Raw genomic sequence first — 18,195 nt, 5'->3', positions numbered from 1 at the left:
ACGTCCACGTCGGGGTGGTGCTTGTAAACACATGGCAGTGTGGCCCATGTTAGGACCGCGGGCTCCAAGGCAAACTTCCTGGGTTCAAATCCCAGCTATGCCATGAATGGGCTGTGTGTCATCTGAGCCTCAGTTTCCCTACCTCTATGGTGGAATAACACGAGCAGGGACCTCACAGTCCTGCTTGTAAAGGACTGGATGAGATGAAGTAGGTAACGCCTTTACAACAGCCCCAGGCACGTACCTGCCAAGGAGTGTTTGTTATTATTCACTGGTACAATTATTAAGCATGTGAACTAGCCCGGGCAACCGGCCCCCGCCCCAGCAGGGGTCCAGCCGTCAGAAGTGTGTGGGGACACTGTGAGCTGGGGGAGGGGAGATGGGCATGGGGGTGGAGGGGAGGGCTGGCTGCAGTGCATGAGGCTACATCCAAGGGAATAGGGGCCTCTGGTCAGGTATGGAGCCCATCAACTTGAAGCCTGTCCTCTCCCCAGTTCCCGTAGCTAGGAGCAACACCCTTCACCTTTTATAGGCTGTCCGGCAGCTGGACAGCGGAGACATGGGTCTGAGGACGGCCAGCCTGGGCTGGTTCCTAATTACCCCAGGCAGGGCAGACACCTGCCACGTTAGGAACACAGCGTCCTGGCTGGCCGGACCTTGGGGTGGGGTCGAGCAGAGCCATGTGCACTCCTGGTGCTGGGGTGGACTTGAGAGGTTCAGGGGCACCCCAGGACATCCCTCTTGGGGCTGGAACCCTGAGCCTCCACCCCTTGCCACACGGGGCTATGCATTCAAAGTTGAGGACGGAGGACAGCTTGTGCCAGGCTAGAGTGCCACCTTTGTAGGTGTGTCTGTGAAGGGAGAACATCTGTCCTGTATCCATGCCAAATGTGGGGACAAGGTTTGTGTCCCTAAGCCTGCCTGTTCATGACAGTGATGAAAGAGTCTGAGACCTGGGGTGGGGGTTGCCTGCGAGCTGCAGTTAGGGGGCTTTGGGAAGGGTGTGTCTTACGTACTGATGTGCAAATAAATGCAGGTGAGTTTCCTGAGGGGTGATGGCATGACTCCATCTGAATGTGACCCTCTGGGTCTGTGGGACTTTGGGGAGGGGTGGATGTTGTATGAATGTGTCTTTGCAACATTGGCAAATCTAAGGGACCACCAGGACCTGGCTCTGACACCAGGATTGTATGCTGCTGTGTTGAGGGCAGGTACTCCTGCATCTGGTGTATGACTACAGGTGCATTTTTGTGCAGGGAAGATTGGAAATAAATGTGTGCTACCCCTCTCTGCGTGACTGTGTGTGGCTGCCTGTGTGAAGGCGTTCTGGGGTCGGGGTGGGGTCTGTACTTGGCTGGTTGTGTAGCCTTGAGTGTGTCTTTGTTACATAGTATGATCATGAAGGAATTCAGGGCTCCTGGGTCCCTGCCACTGTATTCCTCCTGGATGGCTGGAGCACTGTGTGGGTGCCTGAGAGCTGAAAGCCTGGTGGGTTAGGGTCCATCTGCCTTATATCTGCATATTGGTTGGGGGGTGCAGTAGGGCTAAGAGCTTCTTGTGTCACTCCGGAAGTCTTCGTGACAGTGTGCACTGCTTGCTGGGTCCCATGGTTGTAGGAGGCTGTTGAGGAAAGCTGAATTTGTGTCTGGGTCTATGGTATGTGTTTCTGTGTGCATCTCTGTGAGTACGGGTGACTATGGTGTGTGTTTCTGTGTGCACCTCTGTGAGTACGAGTGACCCACTGAGCAGTGTGTGTGTATGTCGGGCTAGTAAGAAGAGGGTTCCTGCCCCCTCCCCCAGCTCCTGTCCAGGATTTCTTAGATCGGCCAGTGACTGACTGAGAAGGACAGGGAGGAGCAAGGGAGAACAGGGTGAATTCCCCACCCCCATCCCCCCAGGTAACAAACTGATGAGACTTCTTCAAACAAAATTCTGAGGCTGCAGCTGAGGGGGGAGGGCCAGGGAGGGGCCACCCACGCCCACTACCCGGCCCCCTCCCTCACAGAATCTGGCTTCAGCCCCACCCAACACTGAAGCCACCTGCCCGTCCTGTCTGTCCCTGAGTGTCCCTGCACCAGCCACCAGGTGAGAAGAGCCCAGGCCTGGGGAAATAGGGACCCCTGAGGACAAGTGGACCTGCTGGCAAGAATCTCTCTGAGTCCACAGGGTTGGGTGTGCAGGGCTTAGAAGGCTAGAGGGGAATGGACAGGGGAAAGGTCAAGGTGGATCCAGGACAAAAAGGAAGGGGCAGAGCCGGGGCAGAGCCTGGGCAGTTAAGTGGGAGGGAGATAGGCTGGGGCAGCCGTGCAGGAGAGGGACCCAGCCTGAGGCTGTAGGAGACCTGGGGACAGGGACTGGGGTTTGGAGGGCTTCAAAAGGAAGTGCATGGTGGGGAATGGGCAGGGACTGGGTAAGGGGAGTGGGCGGAGGGAAGGCAGAAGCGGGACTGAAGGGAGGGGAATTAGGGTGGGAAGTCAGTTGGAGCCCCAGGAACCTAGAAACTGAGGCGCTGGGAATTCAGGGAGCTGGGGAGGCTGTAGGTGGTAAGGGGTATGGGATCATACAGAGGGCAACTCAGGTAAACGTGGTGGTCCTAAAGGTCTTGGATGTGGAGGATGGACGGCGAGGGCCTGGGGAGGTCTGCTCAAGACGCTGGGACCAAAAGTCCAAGGAAGGGAGTGGCTTGCGAGAAGGGCCCTGGGGAGGAGAATGGGGGCTAAGGCAGGACTGAGCAGGTGGGAGGAGACGGGAACCTGAGCAAGGGCGCGCATGAGGAGGTAGCCGGGCGCCGGAGGGGACGCGGATTTGAGTCGGCCCCGCGCTCTCCACCCCCGCCCGCAGCCTCCAGCTCGGCCCCCTCCCGGTCCCCCATCCCTCGGCGCACAGGCCCAGGTCCGGTCCAGTCCCCCCTCTTTTGGCTCGACTGGCCCGGGGTCGCGATGACAGTCACGTACACAGCCCGCGTGGCGAACGCGCGCTTCGGGGGCTTCTCGCAGCTGCTGCTGCTGTGGCGCGGGAGCATCTACAAACTTCTGTGGCGCGAGCTGCTCTGTTTCCTCGGGCTCTACATGGCGCTGAGTGCCGCCTATCGGTGAGGCAGCCCCCGGGTGGAGAGGTGCCCACCAGGGATGGGGGTGGGGGGCGGTACTGGGGAGGGTCCCTAGGCCTCCCCGGGAGAAGGCGCGGGAAGAGAGACCTGCAGCTGGGGACCGGGGCTTGCCCGTGACCCCGCGACCCCTCCCTCACAGCTTCGTGCTGACCCAAGAGCAGAAGCGCTACTTCGAGAAGCTCGTCATTTACTGCGATCAGTACGCCAGTCTCATCCCTGTCTCTTTTGTGCTCGGTGCGTTCGCGCTCCTGAATTCCCCATTACCCAGATCCTGAGAAACCCACCGTCATTCATGCCTTTTGGAGAGTTCCCATTCCTTCCTTTCTGAGACCCCTCTTAAATTCAGTCCCCACAAATCCCCATTCTGCATCCTTTATGCCAGGTATGGCCCTGATTCCCAAGACCTTGGATGTCACTTGGTCAGTGTGTCCCCTGAGATGCCCCAATGAGAGCTCCATGTTATCTACAGGCTTATCCCTGGCCACCTCAGGGACTCCTATCTGTGTCTGCATGGGGTTACTAGTGCTTCCCTTCACATGTCCTGATCCCCAGGGACCCCTCCAAGACCCCATATGACTCCATCCTCTCAAGTTCAGCCTGAGGGGCATTTCTCTGACAAGTCCTGGTCCTCTGTCCTCAGTGACTTCATGTGACCTCAGCCTTCCTCCCACCATTCTGGGCCCACAAGGATAGGGTGACCATCCTGCCCCAGGCTCTCTGACTTATACCCTGTGCCCAACCTCGTCACACATCCCTGGCTCAAGGGCTCCCTGTGGCCTTGGTGACAACCTGCCTGTGGACCCTGGGTCTCCACCTCTATACCAGGATCCCAGTCTCCCATCCCAAGTGACACCCAAGTAGCCAGGGTGACTCGGCTTGCATCAACCTCTGACCTCAGGGCTGGACCCCCAGGGTGTCCAGCATACCCCGTGTCCCTGATTCTGACCCTATGTCATTCCTCTTCTCTTGACCTGGGCCCCTACACCTCTGGCCCTAGTGTCCCAAATGAGCCCCCACCCCATTCCCGGCTTTCTGGTTCTCCCACAGGCTTCTACGTGACGCTGGTGGTGCACCGCTGGTGGAACCAGTACCTATGCATGCCCATGCCCGACCCGCTCATGTGCGTGGTGGTCGGCACAGTGCACGGGCGGGACGAGCGTGGCCGCCTCTACAGACGCACGCTCATGCGCTACGCAGGGCTCTCTGCTGTGCTTATCCTGCGCTCGGTCAGCACCGCGGTCTTCAAGCGCTTCCCCACCATAGACCACGTAGTGGAGGCAGGTCAGGCTCTGGCCAAAAGGGGAAGGGGGAGGAGCGCAAGGACGGGGTGGGGGCAGGCCAAGTAACCCCCGACCTCGCTGCTCCAGGATTTATGACCCGCGAAGAGCGCAAGAAGTTCGAGAACCTGAACTCATCCTACAACAAGTATTGGGTGCCCTGCATCTGGTTCTCCAATCTGGCAGCTCAGGCTCGGCGCGAGGGCCGCATCCGCGACAACGGCGCCCTTAAACTGCTGCTGGAGGTGGGCTCGCCAGGTGGTCATTCATATAAAATACCAGGGTAAATATACCCCTCCCATCTTGGAGTTATGTCACATCGCGGACTGCCGTGAACCTCCCACAAGGCGGATTCCAAGCATTTATCTAGCTGCCCTCGGGTGCACACTTATCTCTATGGGGTGGCTCCTGGGTGCATAGTGTCCCCTACCCCAGGTGTACACTCACCACTAAACACTCTCCCTGGAGTTCCTAGAAGCACACGCCCACTTCCCACCAGGTGACCACTCACCTCCATCCCAGGTACCCCTACATAATCCCCATGTGTGAGCTCACAATTCAGGCCCCCTCATGACCTGTATATGCTACCAGGAGCTGACTGTGTTTCGCGGCAAGTGTGGGATGCTCTTTCACTACGACTGGATTAGCGTACCTCTCGTCTACACCCAGGTAACCCAGCCATGCCTTTTAATATCGCATGTGAGAGGTCCTGGCGCGTTTGTCTCTAGAGAAAACTGAGGGCCATCTAAGACCCCATCACAGTGACTCCCAATCCTAGCCCTGGTCGCTCCATGACCCCTAAGACCCAGAGAACCCTGACTGGGCACTCTGCCCTGCCCTACCCCCAGGTGGTGACCATCGCTGTGTACAGCTACTTCCTGGCCTGCCTCATTGGTCGCCAGTTCCTGGATCCAGCACAGGGCTACAAAGACCACGACTTGGACCTGTTCGTGCCCATCTTCACCCTGCTGCAGTTCTTTTTCTATGCCGGCTGGCTCAAGGTGGGTGGGGCTCCGAGGCCAGGACTCCAGGGGTGGGGCGGAGAGGGATTCTCAGGGCCCCGCCTACCTCCCCCCTCTCCACTCAGGTAGCTGAGCAGCTCATCAACCCCTTCGGAGAGGATGACGATGACTTTGAGACCAACTTTCTGATCGATCGCAACTTCCAGGTGAGACTTGTGGGGTCCCAAAACGGCCCTGGCTCCACCGCTGCCGAGACAAGCCCAGGCCTTGCTCCTGAACCATCCTTCTTTGGTCACCACACTCCTACCCATCCTGAGAGGTCCATCCTGCGGTGCCAGCGTTTTTCCATGCTCCAGACTTCCCGGCGTGTCCGCGCCCGCAGGTGTCAATGCTAGCTGTGGACGAGATGTACGACGACCTGGTCATGCTGGAGAAGGACCTGTACTGGGACGCGGCTGAGGCTCGCGCCCCCTACACGGCCGCGACCGCCTTCCTGATGCAGCAGCCCTCCTTCCAGGGCTCCACCTTCGACATCACGTGAGACAGTGGGTGGGCGGGGCTTCTTGGGGGCGGGGCTTATGACTGTGGGGAGTACCTGACTGAAAGGGCTGTGGGTGACCAGGACGAGGCTAAAAGCTACACCCTGGAGATTCGGGACAAAGAGCTAAAGTCTGTGAGGACTGAGACAGGGCAGGGGTCAGGGACCCGGGTTAAGGTCTGGGACCCGGCCACTAACTGAGAGCAGAGGTAAGGGCTGCGGCGTATGAAGATTGGTTGGACCAGAAGTGATACTAAAGGACACGCGGCAGAGCCACAGCTGAGCCTTTTTAGGCTTGCGTTTGAGCATAGCCAGAGACAGAGGATAAGGCTAGGCTCTCGGGTGAGGAGCCAAGGTCTTTTGGGATAAGTGGGACAAAGGGGTGGGTAGAGCCAGGAAAAGCAGCGTGCCTCGGTCCCAGCTCTGTTGATGAAGAGGGGTGAGGCCGCAGAGTTGACCCACTGTCCCTCCCGTAGGCTGGCCAAGGAGGATATGCAGTTCCAGCGGCCGGACGGCGTGGACGCGCCGCTGGTGGAAGCACACGGCGACTTCCTGCAGCGCCTCCTGCCGGTGGGCGCAGGCATGGCCCCAGGAGGCCTGCTGGGCCGGCGCCTGTCCTTGCTGCGCCGCAAGAACAGCTGCGTGTCGGAGACGTCTACGACCGCCAGCTGCGCGTGCGCGGGTGCCCCCGACGGCTTGGCCCCGGAGTGCGGTTGTGGGGACCCGCTGCTCGACTTAGGCCTGCGGGAGACGGAGCCTGAGCCTTCCACCGGCCCCGAGCTGCTCACTCTCGCACCTGCCCCCGCCCCCGCCCCCGGGCCACCTGCCGAGCCCTTCACCGTTGTGCCAATGCCCGGGTCCCGGGGGCCGGCTCCACCTTGGCTGCCCAGCCCCATTGGTGAGGAAGAGGAGAGTCTGTCCTGAGACCCTTGGACCCTGGATCACCAAGGACAGGGAATCAAGCCCCGACACTGACCGCAAGCAACGGCTTGGGTCTGCATAAGCTGCTTGTGGACTCTGCCTTCCTGCTTCTTACCTGCCAGCTACCTGCGCTCCCGCCTTTAGGTTTGGCACAGAGGCTTGGAGCGCCTCCTCTGAGCCAGGCACTGCACTAAGGGCAAAATGTTAGTGGTTTTTATTCAACTCTTACCAGGCATTACGCTAAGTAAGCTTTGAGAATTCCTACAGATTATTTGACAATGCCCTGCCCACTTCTTTGCAAATTCTGCTCTCTGAAATGGCCCCATCTGAAGTAGGGGTGGCCCTTGGCTTTACTCATTCATTAATGTACAAATTACAGTCCCAGGACCACAGCTTCTTCCTGTCAGCCTTGATTTATGCTTCTGCAAGTGACCCCTCTGCCCCAAATCCCTGCACTCTGATACCCCTTCAGTGCTCTAGGTCTTATATTAATCATATGTTGATGACTCCTGAATTTAGAAGTCCAGCCAGGACCCCTCCCCTGACTCTAGACCCAGAGAGCCAACTGCCTGCTCAACATCTCCACGTGAGGATCTCACGGGCATCTCCAACATAACATGCCCCCAAAACAGCTCCCTGTTGGATCCCCACCTGTCCCAACCTGTCTGTCAGCTTTGTCCTTCCAGATGAGGCCAAACCCTGGGAGTCATCTTCAACTCCTCTCTTTCTTTCATCCCCCTTCCACATCAACTCAGTACCAAATCCCATCAGCTTGGTCTTCAAATTGTTTCCAGAATCCAGCCATTTCCCATTACTCCAGGGCCTCCACCCAGGCCAAAACTGTCACTATCACCCAACCACCCACCTCGACTAATTAACTACACTCTGGTCTCTTAGCTCTGGCCCTACCATCCCCACAGTCTCTTCCTCCCATGGAAGCCAAAGGGAGCCTATGAACACTTAAATCAGGTCGCATCAGTTGCTGCTTTGCTTAGAACCCTCTGTAGCTCCCACTTCACTTCGAATAAAAGCTAAAGTATTCCACACACTCCCATAAGGCCCTGAACAATCTCCCTGCTCTAAATTGCTCCCACTCTTCCTCTCACTCACTACACTCTGGCTACACTAGCCTTCTCACTGTCTCTCTAACCCACGGAGCAAGGTCTCACCTCAGGGCCTTTGCACATGCCATTCCCGCTACCTGGACCACACTTCCCCAAATATATGCCACCCCCCTCACCTACGTCAAGTCTCTGCTTAAATTACATCACTTCCTTGGTGAGGCCTCCTTTCCCGGCCATTTACTAAAAATCACCACCTCCTAAACCCACTTTCTGCCTCCCCATCACTTTGTCTGCTTTTTCTTGCTCTTTAGCACTTCTCATATCAAACTTTTATTTTATCTGTTTTGCTTATTATCTGTCTCCCTCCAATGGAATTGACAGCTTCCTAAGGTAGGGAAGCTTTGTCTGAAACTTCTTGAAAACCCACCACGCACATATACGGTTACACAGATACAAACATGATTCAAACCTCCTACTGGGTGCTATCAGTCACTCACACTTTAGTAAGAACAAAAGCCAGGCCTCTCTTGAAAGCAGTGGTCTGAGTACCTCACCCATCTTCTCTCCCTCCCCTTCCTGCCCAGAGTCCAGCCGGGGCAGATCCAAAGTCTTTATTATTTTTCTCAAATATAAAATCACTTTCTCCCCTGGCAGCTCACAAATCCCAGGGAGAAAATCAAGAATAAGAATCACACTGCTAAAAAGAATAGGCCCAATCCTGGCTCCCGCCCCATCCTGCACTCTTGTCCCACCTGGGAGGTCAAAGGGCAGAGGTTATGACCTCAAGGCTCTTAAGCAGCTGTCTGAGGCATAATGCTGGGGCCTATGTGAGTAGGGGAATCCAGGGTGGATTATGGCCTGACTGGCTGGGCAGGTGGCAGGATCCTGAGATCCATCAGTGCTTGTCAGTGGGGCGCATGTTCAGGGATGCTAGGCGTCCCAGAGGTCCTCGACGAGCATTAGTGGCCAGCCGCTGCTGTGCCAGGAACGACTGGGCATGGGCGGGTGCCCGCTCTTCCCCAGCTCGCTGCTGCAGAGCCATGCCCTGGAGGGAAGGGCATAGTTAGGGTCAGGTGAGCCCACAGGACCCCCCAGTTCTTCAACATGGTGATGGTGCACTCACCATATTATACCAGGCACTGATGAGCAGCTTTTCTTCCTGCTCCCGCTGACTTCGACTCTTCTCAAAGTCCATCTGCTAAAGAGGCAATAGTCAAGGGTCTGGATGTGCTGGGAGCAGTGAGAAGGTATAAGGACACTCACCTCTAAGTGCCGGATGTGGACATCCCGCTCCTGGAGTTGTGTCCTCAGGGCATGGAGTTCTGGGGGACCCCCCCCAGGCAGCCGCTGCTTGGGTTCCAGGGTCTGTATGACCTAGGGTTTGGAGAAGACACAGTCACGGAGAGCTTGGCCTCACAGGCCAGGTTGTAGAAGTCTGTGATGTGATAAGGTATGACAGGTGTGGGGGTAGGGGGCAGAGAACTGCCACCTGGTAGGAGGTAGGAACCGATGGGAAGCAGTAACTTCAGCAGGAGGCCAGTGGGGCACCTAGCATCCTCACCGTGCGTGCCTTGTCCACGTAGCGGCGGTACCGCTCCTCCATGGCCCGCAAGTCTGCGTCCTTCTTCTGCAGGCTGTGCTGCAGCTCCTCAATACGCCGGGCTGCTAGGGGAACAAGGTGGCCCCTCAGCTCCACACCAAGCTCAGGGCTCCCCCCAACCCATCCAGCCTCTGAGTCCACTCACTGCTGCTGTCTGCAGGAGGCTCCAGCTCCTCGATGTATTCGCGCTTCCGCTGCAGCTCCAAATCTGCCTCGTGCAGCTTCTGCCTGTGGGCAGGGTACAAATAGCTGCAGCCTGACCTCTGTGCCCACTTATCTTCATCTCAGTGGTGGCCACAGCCTTGCCAGATGGCCAGAAGTGTCCCTGCAGACCTCTCTGCCTGACTTCAAGCTGGGGGGCTGTGTGCCCTGGCCTCGCCATCCCCTCAGTCATCAGAGCCACAGCCCTCCACTCCCCTCATCAGGTGGTCCCTGGACCAGCCCCTCAATCTGTCCACTTCTCCCCATTCCACAGCCCACACAGTGGTCCAGGCACCATCATCCTTCGCCAGCCTCTTCTTACTCTCAACTCCTCAGTTCCATTCTCGACCCTGCAGCCAAGGATCTTTCTAGAGTGCAAGTCTCTTATAACAAAAGAAAATGCAAGCTAGTACTTTACAGTTCTGCTGCTGGTGGCAAAACCCCCAAAGATATAACACTCCTTCTAGACGAGACTATTATCATGTGTTGGACGTGGAATGTGGTGTAACATCTAATAGCAAACCTTTGGCTATGACTACTAAAACTACAAAAACATCTACCCTCTGAGTCACCCAGTCCATTTTTGTGATATATTTGCATGCAAGTGAAATGATTCATATACAAGGTTTTACTCTGTTGCATTGTTTGAAATTGCAAATACCTAGAATGAATGACTTGAACACATTATGATATTACAAAAAATGCTATAGGCCAGCCCTTCTGGACCAGAATTCTACAGGAGAATTAAAGCCAAATGCCTCCAGGCATCCATCCTCTGTAAGGAAATAACTTTCTGTGCCCTGGGTCGGCACTAGCTACATTCCATCCTTGGCAGAACTGAGAAAAGTCATGAAAATAATTTTCTGTAAAGCCTAGTTTCCCTGTGGAATCTCTGTTGACAAAGGCTGCTATATTTAAAAAAAAATAATAAGGATTCCCTATATTTATTCATATGGAGAAATTTCCCCAGTTATCTTATTAAGTAGGGAAAGCAAAGTGCAAAGTAGCACATATTATGCTACCTTTTGTATAAACAGGAATAAGAATAAAAACCTATATTCATATTCATTTGCATTTGCTTTGAAAACTCTGGAAAGATTTCCATAATAAATAGGAATGGAGTGGAAACTGAGTCAATAAGGGGGGCACTGAGAAGTATACCCTTTCTTCCTGTATAGCTTGGTATAAATTTTGGTATTTAAACTATAAATGTGATAGCTATTTAAAAGTTTCTTTTTTAACAATGCAAAAAGTAAATGACTATCAGTTTGTCACACAACCCTGTTGAATTCCCTCTGTGACTATCCCCAGAGTTTCTCTCAAGCAGTCCATACTCCTTTCCTTGGTCTATAAGACCCCACTTGATCTGACCCATCTGTCTGTGTTTCGGCTGACTCCCTCATAAACATATTCCCCATCGACGCCAAATCCATCCCCAAACCTTTGCCTCAGCCTTTTTCCCCACCAGGAGTGCCCTCCCCCTGGGACTTACAGATGTTCCTCCAGCTTCCTCTTCAGCAGTGTTGACTGGAGGAGAAAAGAGGCACTGGGTGAGTAGGTGGTCCAGAGGTCCAAAACTCTTCCAGGGGTGAGGGTAGGGGGTGTCACCCTGGGCCCAAGGTACTTACAATGGACTTCACGGGGCATCGGGCAGCAGAGGGGAGAGAGAGGAGGGTTACTGGGGGACGCAAGGGAGGGCCAGGCAGGGAGGAGGTGGGCACTCACGTCCTCAGTCTTGCCCCCCTGCTCCTGCAGGGCCTTCTGCAGGTCCTCCACCTGGGCCCGCAGCTCCGACAGCTGCTGCTGGTTCAGCCTGCGGGGGTGGGGGGCCCGCTCAGTGCTTGCGCCCGCCCTCAGCCCACATCGGCTCGCTTGGGGCACCGCCAGGTAGGTCCTCACCGGTGCTGCGTCTCCAGCCCGTGGCGCGCACGGTTGGCCTCCTCCAGGTGGCGCTGCAGCTCCTCCTGCCGCTCCCGATCGGCCGCCTCCTGCTGGCACAGGCGCTTGTTCTCCAGCTGAAGCCGCAGGAGTGTCTCCCTGCCGAAAGAGAAGGATGGAGCAGGGCTGGGGATGGGTCACCCCTCAGGCCTTCCCAGGCTCCGGCAGGGTGACTGGCAGAGGGGGCTAGGAGAGGGACAGAGCCCTGGGGAAGAGCCCAGACAGACCCTGGGGTAGGATTACAGTACTGGGGATTGTGCCTAGGGGCAAAGTGGGCGGAGCCATGAACTGGGTCTAGGAGTAGGGCCAGGCAAGGGCGGGGCTGCAGGAGCGGGTTAAAACACTGAGGTGGGACTGAGGGAAAGCAAGACATTTCAATAAGAAAAGCTGGAGTGGGAGTTCATGTGGGCAAGGCACAGGGCACTGAACCTAGCACGGAATACATTGAGGACAGGACTGTGTCCTGGAGGCAGAACAGATGTAGGTGAGGCTGGGGCAAAAGATTTTTGCCTGGGGAGTGGAGGCAGATGGGTTGGACCTAATTTGTGTACTAAGGATGGATCCTGGAGAGGTGAGCCACCAATAGGGCTACAGCCCAGGCCATGTAACAGCAGAATGAGGAGTGGGTGAGCCTAGAAGCCTGTTTAGGACTTGGGAACCAGGGCGAGCAGGCCTGGCTAGTGGTAAGTACCTGCACTGGGGGCGGGGCTGAGGGTGGGCACTGGCAGGCCAAGGGGAGGCCAGAGCTCTGAGTGACCCCAGGATACCTGAGCTCCGCAGGTAGGATCTCAGCTGCTAAGTTTTCCACAGCCGGTGAGGTGGCGTCCAGTGAGGGGTCTGGAGAATTTAAGAAAAGTCTTCAAGGGGCTGCAGTTTCTGTCCCCATCCCTAGGGTCCCCTTTCCAAGAAGCATCTTTGGGGGTTCAACTTCAGCCATCAGGGAGCCATGATGCTTGACTTGAATTTGCCTCTGCCCCACCCAGAACCCTGAAGGACAGCCCTTGCTTTCTGTCAGCCCATGTCACTTCTCCACGCTAACCTCCCACCAGTGTGGCCAAGTTCTGCCCCCAGCCTAGACAAGCCCTGGGACACTGCCTTTTCTGTGTGTCTCAACAGCACACGAGGCCAGGTAAGTCCCCAGGCCACCCAGCTCTCAGGCCCCTGGGATGGGTCTCCAACTCACCGGCCTGGGTCAGCCCCCGAGGCTGCATCTGGGCGCAGCGCAGCTCCTCATTGGCCTCCCGCAGGGAGTCCCGCTCTGCCAACAGCCGCTGGAGAGACAGGGTGCAACAGGCCACTTGAGGCAGGATCGGCCTCCTGGAGAATGGGCTATGCCATGATGGGCAGGGTGGAACTTGGACGATGGGACCTTAGCCTCACCTCCTTCTCCTTCGTCACCGACTCATACTTTTCCTCCAGATTGCGGCACTCGAATAGCCATTTCTCGGCTTTCATGGCTTCCTCCTGCCGCTGGCCCTGCAGTTCCTGAACCTGAACAGAGGGGAGGGGAGAGGACAGCAAGGTGGGAAGGAGGGGCAGGTGTACAAGGTGAAAGGATGGGACCAGAGGGACCAGCTGCAAGGAACTTGGAGGAAGGGGCTTAAGAGAGGGGGCGGGGCTTAAAGGCCTAGAGAGGAGCGGGCCGGCCTCGAGGGCGTGGCCTGTATATAAAAGAGCGGGCTCTGGGTGGAAGGGCTCAGCACCCAGCCCAGGGTGGGCCAAAGTCAGCGGGACGAGCCAGGAGGAGCCCCCACCCCAGTCCAGGTCCAGGCCCCTTCTCGCACCTGCCGCCGCTGAGCCTCTAGCTGGGTGCGCAGGGAGCCGGCCCGGCGCAGCTCATCCTCCAGCTGCCGCGTGCGCTCGGCGTGGCCAGCATTGCGCTCCTCCAGCTGCCGCACCTGCCGCCGCAACTCCCGCAGCTCGCCCAGGCGGCGCCGGCAGCTGCTCAGCGTGGCCTCCAGCTGCCCAGCACGCTCCGAGGACTGCCTGGGGATGGGGGCGGGGCGAGTGGGAAGAGGAGGCGGGGGTCTGCTCAAGGGTTCAGCTTGGTTGTGAGGTCCTCAGGGAAGGGGAAGGTGTCATATCAGCCTTGGGGCGTTTGGGTTCAAGGTGATAAGGGTCAGGGATCAGCGGGGCCTGGTGGTGTTGGGGGATCACTAGTGAGCATAAAGGGAGCCCTAAGCATCAATGGTTAGTCCAGGGTCAAAATCAGCGATCCTCAGGGATTGTGGGGACACAAAATGATTGTGGGATTACAGGGGGAAATGATGGGGCCCAGAGGGTCTGAGGAGCCCCCATGGACACTTCCAGGTCATGAGGTGGCTGTGGGACCAACAAGGGCATTGTGGGTGCAGGGATCATGGGGGGGGGGTAATGGGGGGGCTTTGGGGCAGAGCACTATGGGGTCTTTGAAGGTATAGCAGGGGCTCACTAGGCACTTTAACATTACAGGGGTGCTGTGGGGTCACAGGGGAGCTTTGAGGCTATAGAAGGCACAGTGAGGTTGAGAGTTGGTGCTACGGGAGCCCACCAAGCACTTTGGGGTTGCAGGGATGCTGTGGAGTTGTAAGATAGTCGTGTGATGGGGGGACAGAGGGGTCAAGGGGTCAAGGTTATTGCATTGTGGGATTCTGGAAAGCACCATGGGATCCTGGGGCATGATGGGACCCAGAATGTTGCAGTGAGGTCTGGGGAGCATTATGGAAAGGGGGCTGGGCATGCTGGCATCACAGGAATGCTATATGCTATGTGGGATAACAGGGGGACACCGTGGGTTCCCCAGGGGCACCACCATGGATCCAGGGAGTTTGGTGTTTGTCCACAGGACATGGTGAATTCCAGGATAGTGAAGGGCGGTTCAGGAGGGTACTATGGAGACTAGGGGGCATTGTGGGGGCCCATGAGGAATTTGGGGTTACAGAGGTACTGTGGCAGCAGAGGAGCACTCTGGCAATGGAAGTGTGCGGTGAGGACCTGCCACTCACCGAAGCTCATCCATTTCATCCTTCAGGGCCTGCGCCTCCTGGGCCAGGCTGGTCAGCGCCTGGTTCCGCTGCTGCAGCTCAGTGACCTCCCGTTCCAGCTCGGCACAGTGCAGACGCTCATCCTCCCTGCCGCTCTCCAGCCTGGGGGGTGGGGGGAGTGTCACATGAGGGTGCTGTGTCTGCCCCAGTCCCCTGGCCTGCTGGCCCTGTCCCCCCTGACCACACCTGAAGTTCTCCTCCTGCAGCTGCTCCAGCTGGGACTGCAGCAACAGCAGCTTCTTGGTGGTGAGGCCAGTGGCACCCTCACTCTCCGACCGGCCCACCCGCTCCCTCAGCAGCGCGTTTTCCTGAGCCAGGCTCTGCTTCTCGTCTGACAGGAGTACCAGCTGTGGGCAGGGCATACATATGAGCTGGAGCTGGAAGGTGGGTTATGCAGGTGAGCCTGTCCAGGAGCACCGATGGACCCCCACCTTGGCCCCACCTGCCGCTCCAGGTCCAGACAGCGCTGCCGCAGCTCATCCCCCTCGTCAGCCTCCTCACTCAGGAAGTAGTACCTGCGGGACTGATAAGAGGAGTGGAGGGGTGAGGGTGGGGAGAGGCAAGAAACTCGGGGATCTGGGGGAGGAGCCTGGGGGAAGGGAGGCTGGGTTCTCTAGGGGCAGAGAGAAGGGAGCCAAGATACCCTCATGATCTAAGAAGAGAGGGCTGGGACCCAAGGGGACTGGAGGAAAGGCAATTCGGAACCCTGGGAACCCAGCAAGGGAAGAGGCTAGGACCCTGGGGGATGGGAGTGGTTTACAGGCTTAAAATCAAGCTTCTCCTCAGGCAACTCTGAAAATTAGTAATGAGTTGGATTTTTAACAAGATCCCACCCCTTACCTGACTATCAAAGTTCCCATATGTCTCCGATGACAGGGAGTCAGAGGTGTCTTTGGTCATGAGCTAGAGGCGGGTGGGAAGACATTAAGATGAGCAGGCCCCCTGAAGGCAGCCTTCAAGGCTTCTATGGTCCAGCCTAAGAACCTCTCCATCCTTCTATTCCCAAAGCCAGTTCTCCCCAATAACCTCAGCCCAGAGGCTGCCCCACGTGTCTAGCACCCAGGGAGGCCTGGTCCTTTAGGCACGCTAGGTTGTGACTTAGAGCTGGGAGGAGCTGGCAGACACATGAGACAGGGAAATCTGGCCAGCTGAGTTCCAGAGCCTAGACCTTACCAGGGCAGAGCCTGTGCTTGGCTGCCTCTGCCCTAGAGATGTCCCCTCCCCTGAAGCTCCTTGCCACGTTGGGCCCTCCCACCTACCTCCTGGATGGCTTCCATCACCACATGCTGAACTGATTCTTCTAGTGTCATGATTCTCTGGATGTGCTCTGGGGATCAAGGTGGGGGAGACTGAGACAGGGGCGGGGGGCACCAAGATGATTTCCTCAGGTCTTCCCCTGGGGACCCCCTAACCTTCCATACCCTGCTTTTTCTCGCAACTGATGGCACAGCCCAACACCAGTTGAAGCAGCTTGCCAAGTTCTTCTGGGTCTGAGAACTCGCCAATGAGGCTCACGTCTGGAAGGTGCTGCTCCAAAATGGGATGCCCCAGGACCTGAGGATGGAGGAAGGAAGGGGTATCAGGGGCTCAGGGACCCCCTACCTTCCAACCCAACCCCCTAAATCCCTTTACATTTACTCACATCCTGGGAGTACTCTACCAGGCTCTGTAAGATTGTCTTCAGATTGCTGACCTGGGAAGGGGCAAGGAGTTGTGTCCAGGTCCCAAAGGCTCCCAGAAGAGGCCAGGCAGCCCCTACCTTGAATGTGTCTACCCCATCCTCTTTCCTCTGCCTCACCTCCCAATCTCTGGTCATCTCATCCTGTTTGGCCCCATTCTCTGTCTGAATGTCCCCTTTCCTAGGGGTGACCTGTCTGGCTGCCTGCCCTTGTTGTCCACCTATCTCAATCACGTGTCCCCAGAATCCAATCATGTCTCACTATCTGCCCCACTACCCTTTGACCCTAGCCATCATCATCTCTCACCCGGATTATTGCACCAGCCCTGTCTCAGTTTCCACTCTTGTTGCCTACCTTCCATTCCTCTCCAAGCAGCTAGGGGGAGCTTTTTAAAGCCCAAGCCAGGTTTGCGTCTTTCCTCTACTAAAATCCTTCCTTGACTTTACACAGCCCTTAAAATAGAATCTACCTCCCTGCTCCACAACCTGCCAGGCCCCTGATGATCTCATCTACTATTCCTGCCCCCTTGCTTTCTGTTCAGACCTCCCTTCCATTCCTCGATCACACGACGCTTATTCCCGACTCAGGGCCTTTGCATTTGCTGTTCCCAGTGTCTGGAACACCATTCCTCCAGATCTCACATGGAGATCAGCCCATCTGGAGTCACCACCCATCCAGTCCCAGTTGCTTTCTCTCATGGCCCAGCTTTTATTGTCTTCATAGAACTTATTGCCATTGGAAGTCGATGTTTATGTTTTGTATGCAGGTTTTTGTCTGTGTTATTCCTTGCTGCAAACTCAGGCCTGCTTAAGAGAAGCATGAAGGAACAAATACATAGTTGGCTGGTCATCAGACATCTGCCTCTTTTCCTGACACAGGTCTGTCTGTCCGTTACCCAGAACAGGTCTAACTGACCCTTCCCTGATCATCTCATCACCACTTTCTCCCCATTCATGAGTCCACCTGTCACCTTCAGCCTCCAGTTGGAACCTGGGTCGTCTGAGATGCCCTGGAGCCACGCCTCGTTGAACCAGGAAGGGTCTCTGGGGGCGAGAAGGTGGGATGAGCTGCTGGGGAACCCTTTTTGGACCCTCCCCCTCAACCCCACTCACATCTGGTTCAGCACATAGGCTACTGCGAGGCCACTGCTCAGGTCCTGGGGGCTGGTACAGGGGGACGGGACATGGAACGTCTGCAACTGGGGGGGAAAGGAAAGTGCAACAGGTGGAATCAGAGCCTGGGACCACCGAACCACTCCCCTTTTTGCAGACTTTTCCGGTCAGCAGGAACCTCACGCGGTTAGGTGAAGGCTGGTCTGTTGCTCCAACAAGCCAATTCCGCGAGGGAGTGGCCTCTGCTCACCTGGACCTACCAAGGGGGGCGTGGCCCCACCGTACCTCTGCCCAACAAACGCAGCGCGACCAGGCCAGGGCAGACCCAGGAGTCACCTGGTCCCCACAGGCACCACATGACCAGGCCAGCTCACCTGTGCACTCTCCCCACCTGACCCAGCCTAGAAGGGGCGGGGCCTCACCTGTTCTTTCCACGCGACAGGACGGGTACTCAGGCCAGAGTCCAACGGCCTGGCAGGCCGACGACCCCTTCCTCCTCCCAGCCCCAGGTCAGAGGGGTGGACAGAGCCAAGGTCGGGGCTCCCGGGAGAGAAGAGAGGGCGTACACCTGTCCCTAGCCCCACCCCCGACCTACCCAGGTGAGCAGAGACCCGCATAGCTCGGCCTTGTCCACGCTCATGGCTCCCGATCGGATTCGACCACGGCCGCGGAGCCCCGCCACCGCAGCCGCGTCCAGATCCGCCACCAGCGAGCGCCCGCAGCCCCGACCTCCCGTTCGGCCTAGAGCGCCGCCCCGCCCCCTAGGCGCAG

At 57.0% G+C, this 18,195-nt stretch overlaps 2 protein-coding genes across 6 annotated transcripts; one reads left to right on the top strand and one right to left on the bottom strand.

Annotated features, from left to right (window-relative positions):
* The first annotated feature begins 2,939 nt into the window (after positions 1-2,939).
* BEST2 (bestrophin 2) lies at positions 2,940-7,186 on the top strand. The gene is made up of 9 exons (XM_032465525.1): positions 2,940-3,091; positions 3,249-3,343; positions 4,157-4,390; positions 4,477-4,631; positions 4,978-5,055; positions 5,235-5,387; positions 5,474-5,554; positions 5,731-5,885; positions 6,363-7,186. Exons 1-9 carry the CDS (start codon positions 2,940-2,942, stop codon positions 6,808-6,810), a joined length of 1,551 nt encoding a protein of 516 aa, XP_032321416.1. The 3' UTR covers positions 6,811-7,186.
* A 1,281-nt stretch (positions 7,187-8,467) lies between these two features.
* Positions 8,468-18,195, bottom strand: HOOK2 (hook microtubule tethering protein 2). 5 transcript variants are annotated; one of them, XM_032465523.1, is made up of 22 exons: positions 18,020-18,195; positions 17,425-17,510; positions 17,283-17,355; positions 16,276-16,326; positions 16,055-16,187; positions 15,893-15,960; positions 15,474-15,536; positions 15,076-15,156; positions 14,820-14,980; positions 14,595-14,735; positions 13,395-13,596; positions 12,991-13,101; positions 12,794-12,881; positions 12,378-12,447; positions 11,572-11,709; positions 11,398-11,485; positions 11,165-11,199; positions 9,617-9,699; positions 9,433-9,536; positions 9,135-9,245; positions 8,995-9,069; positions 8,468-8,916 (listed from the first exon to the last, which is right to left on the bottom strand). In XM_032465523.1, the coding sequence occupies exons 1-22, from the start codon at positions 18,062-18,064 to the stop codon at positions 8,767-8,769; spliced, it is 2,157 nt and encodes a 718-aa protein (XP_032321414.1). In that variant the 5' UTR covers positions 18,065-18,195; the 3' UTR covers positions 8,468-8,766. The 5 variants fall into 5 exon arrangements, with proteins under 5 accessions (XP_032321414.1, XP_032321415.1, XP_032321411.1 ...); XM_032465524.1 differs by having other exon boundaries at positions 8,995-9,066; XM_032465520.1 differs by lacking the exons at positions 17,283-17,355; positions 17,425-17,510; positions 18,020-18,195 and having other exon boundaries at positions 16,276-17,276.

This window comes from Camelus ferus, chromosome 22 (genome assembly GCF_009834535.1).
Source record: "Camelus ferus isolate YT-003-E chromosome 22, BCGSAC_Cfer_1.0, whole genome shotgun sequence".
In the NCBI taxonomy this organism is placed as follows: domain Eukaryota; kingdom Metazoa; phylum Chordata; class Mammalia; order Artiodactyla; family Camelidae; genus Camelus; species Camelus ferus.
The sequence above is the reverse complement of the archived record's forward strand: the minus strand, read 5'-3'. Positions and strand labels throughout refer to the sequence as shown.

Excerpts from the sequence above, each read along its gene's own strand:
- BEST2 (XM_032465525.1), top strand. The coding sequence starts at position 2,940 with ATGACAGTCACGTACACAGCCCGCGTGGCGAACGCGCGCTTCGGGGGC. Across the intron at positions 5,555-5,730 it reads TGATCGATCGCAACTTCCAG|GTGTCAATGCTAGCTGTGGA; the intron begins GTGAGACTTGTG and ends CCGCGCCCGCAG. Across the intron at positions 5,886-6,362 it reads GGCTCCACCTTCGACATCAC|GCTGGCCAAGGAGGATATGC; the intron begins GTGAGACAGTGG and ends TCCCTCCCGTAG.
- HOOK2 (XM_032465520.1), bottom strand. The coding sequence starts at position 16,566 with ATGATTGGATTCTGGGGACACGTGATTGAGATAGGTGGACAACAAGGG. Across the intron at positions 16,188-16,275 it reads TGGTAGAGTACTCCCAGGAT|GTCCTGGGGCATCCCATTTT; the intron begins GTGAGTAAATGT and ends CTCCATCCTCAG. Across the intron at positions 12,882-12,990 it reads CGGTGACGAAGGAGAAGGAG|CGGCTGTTGGCAGAGCGGGA; the intron begins GTGAGGCTAAGG and ends CTGTCTCTCCAG.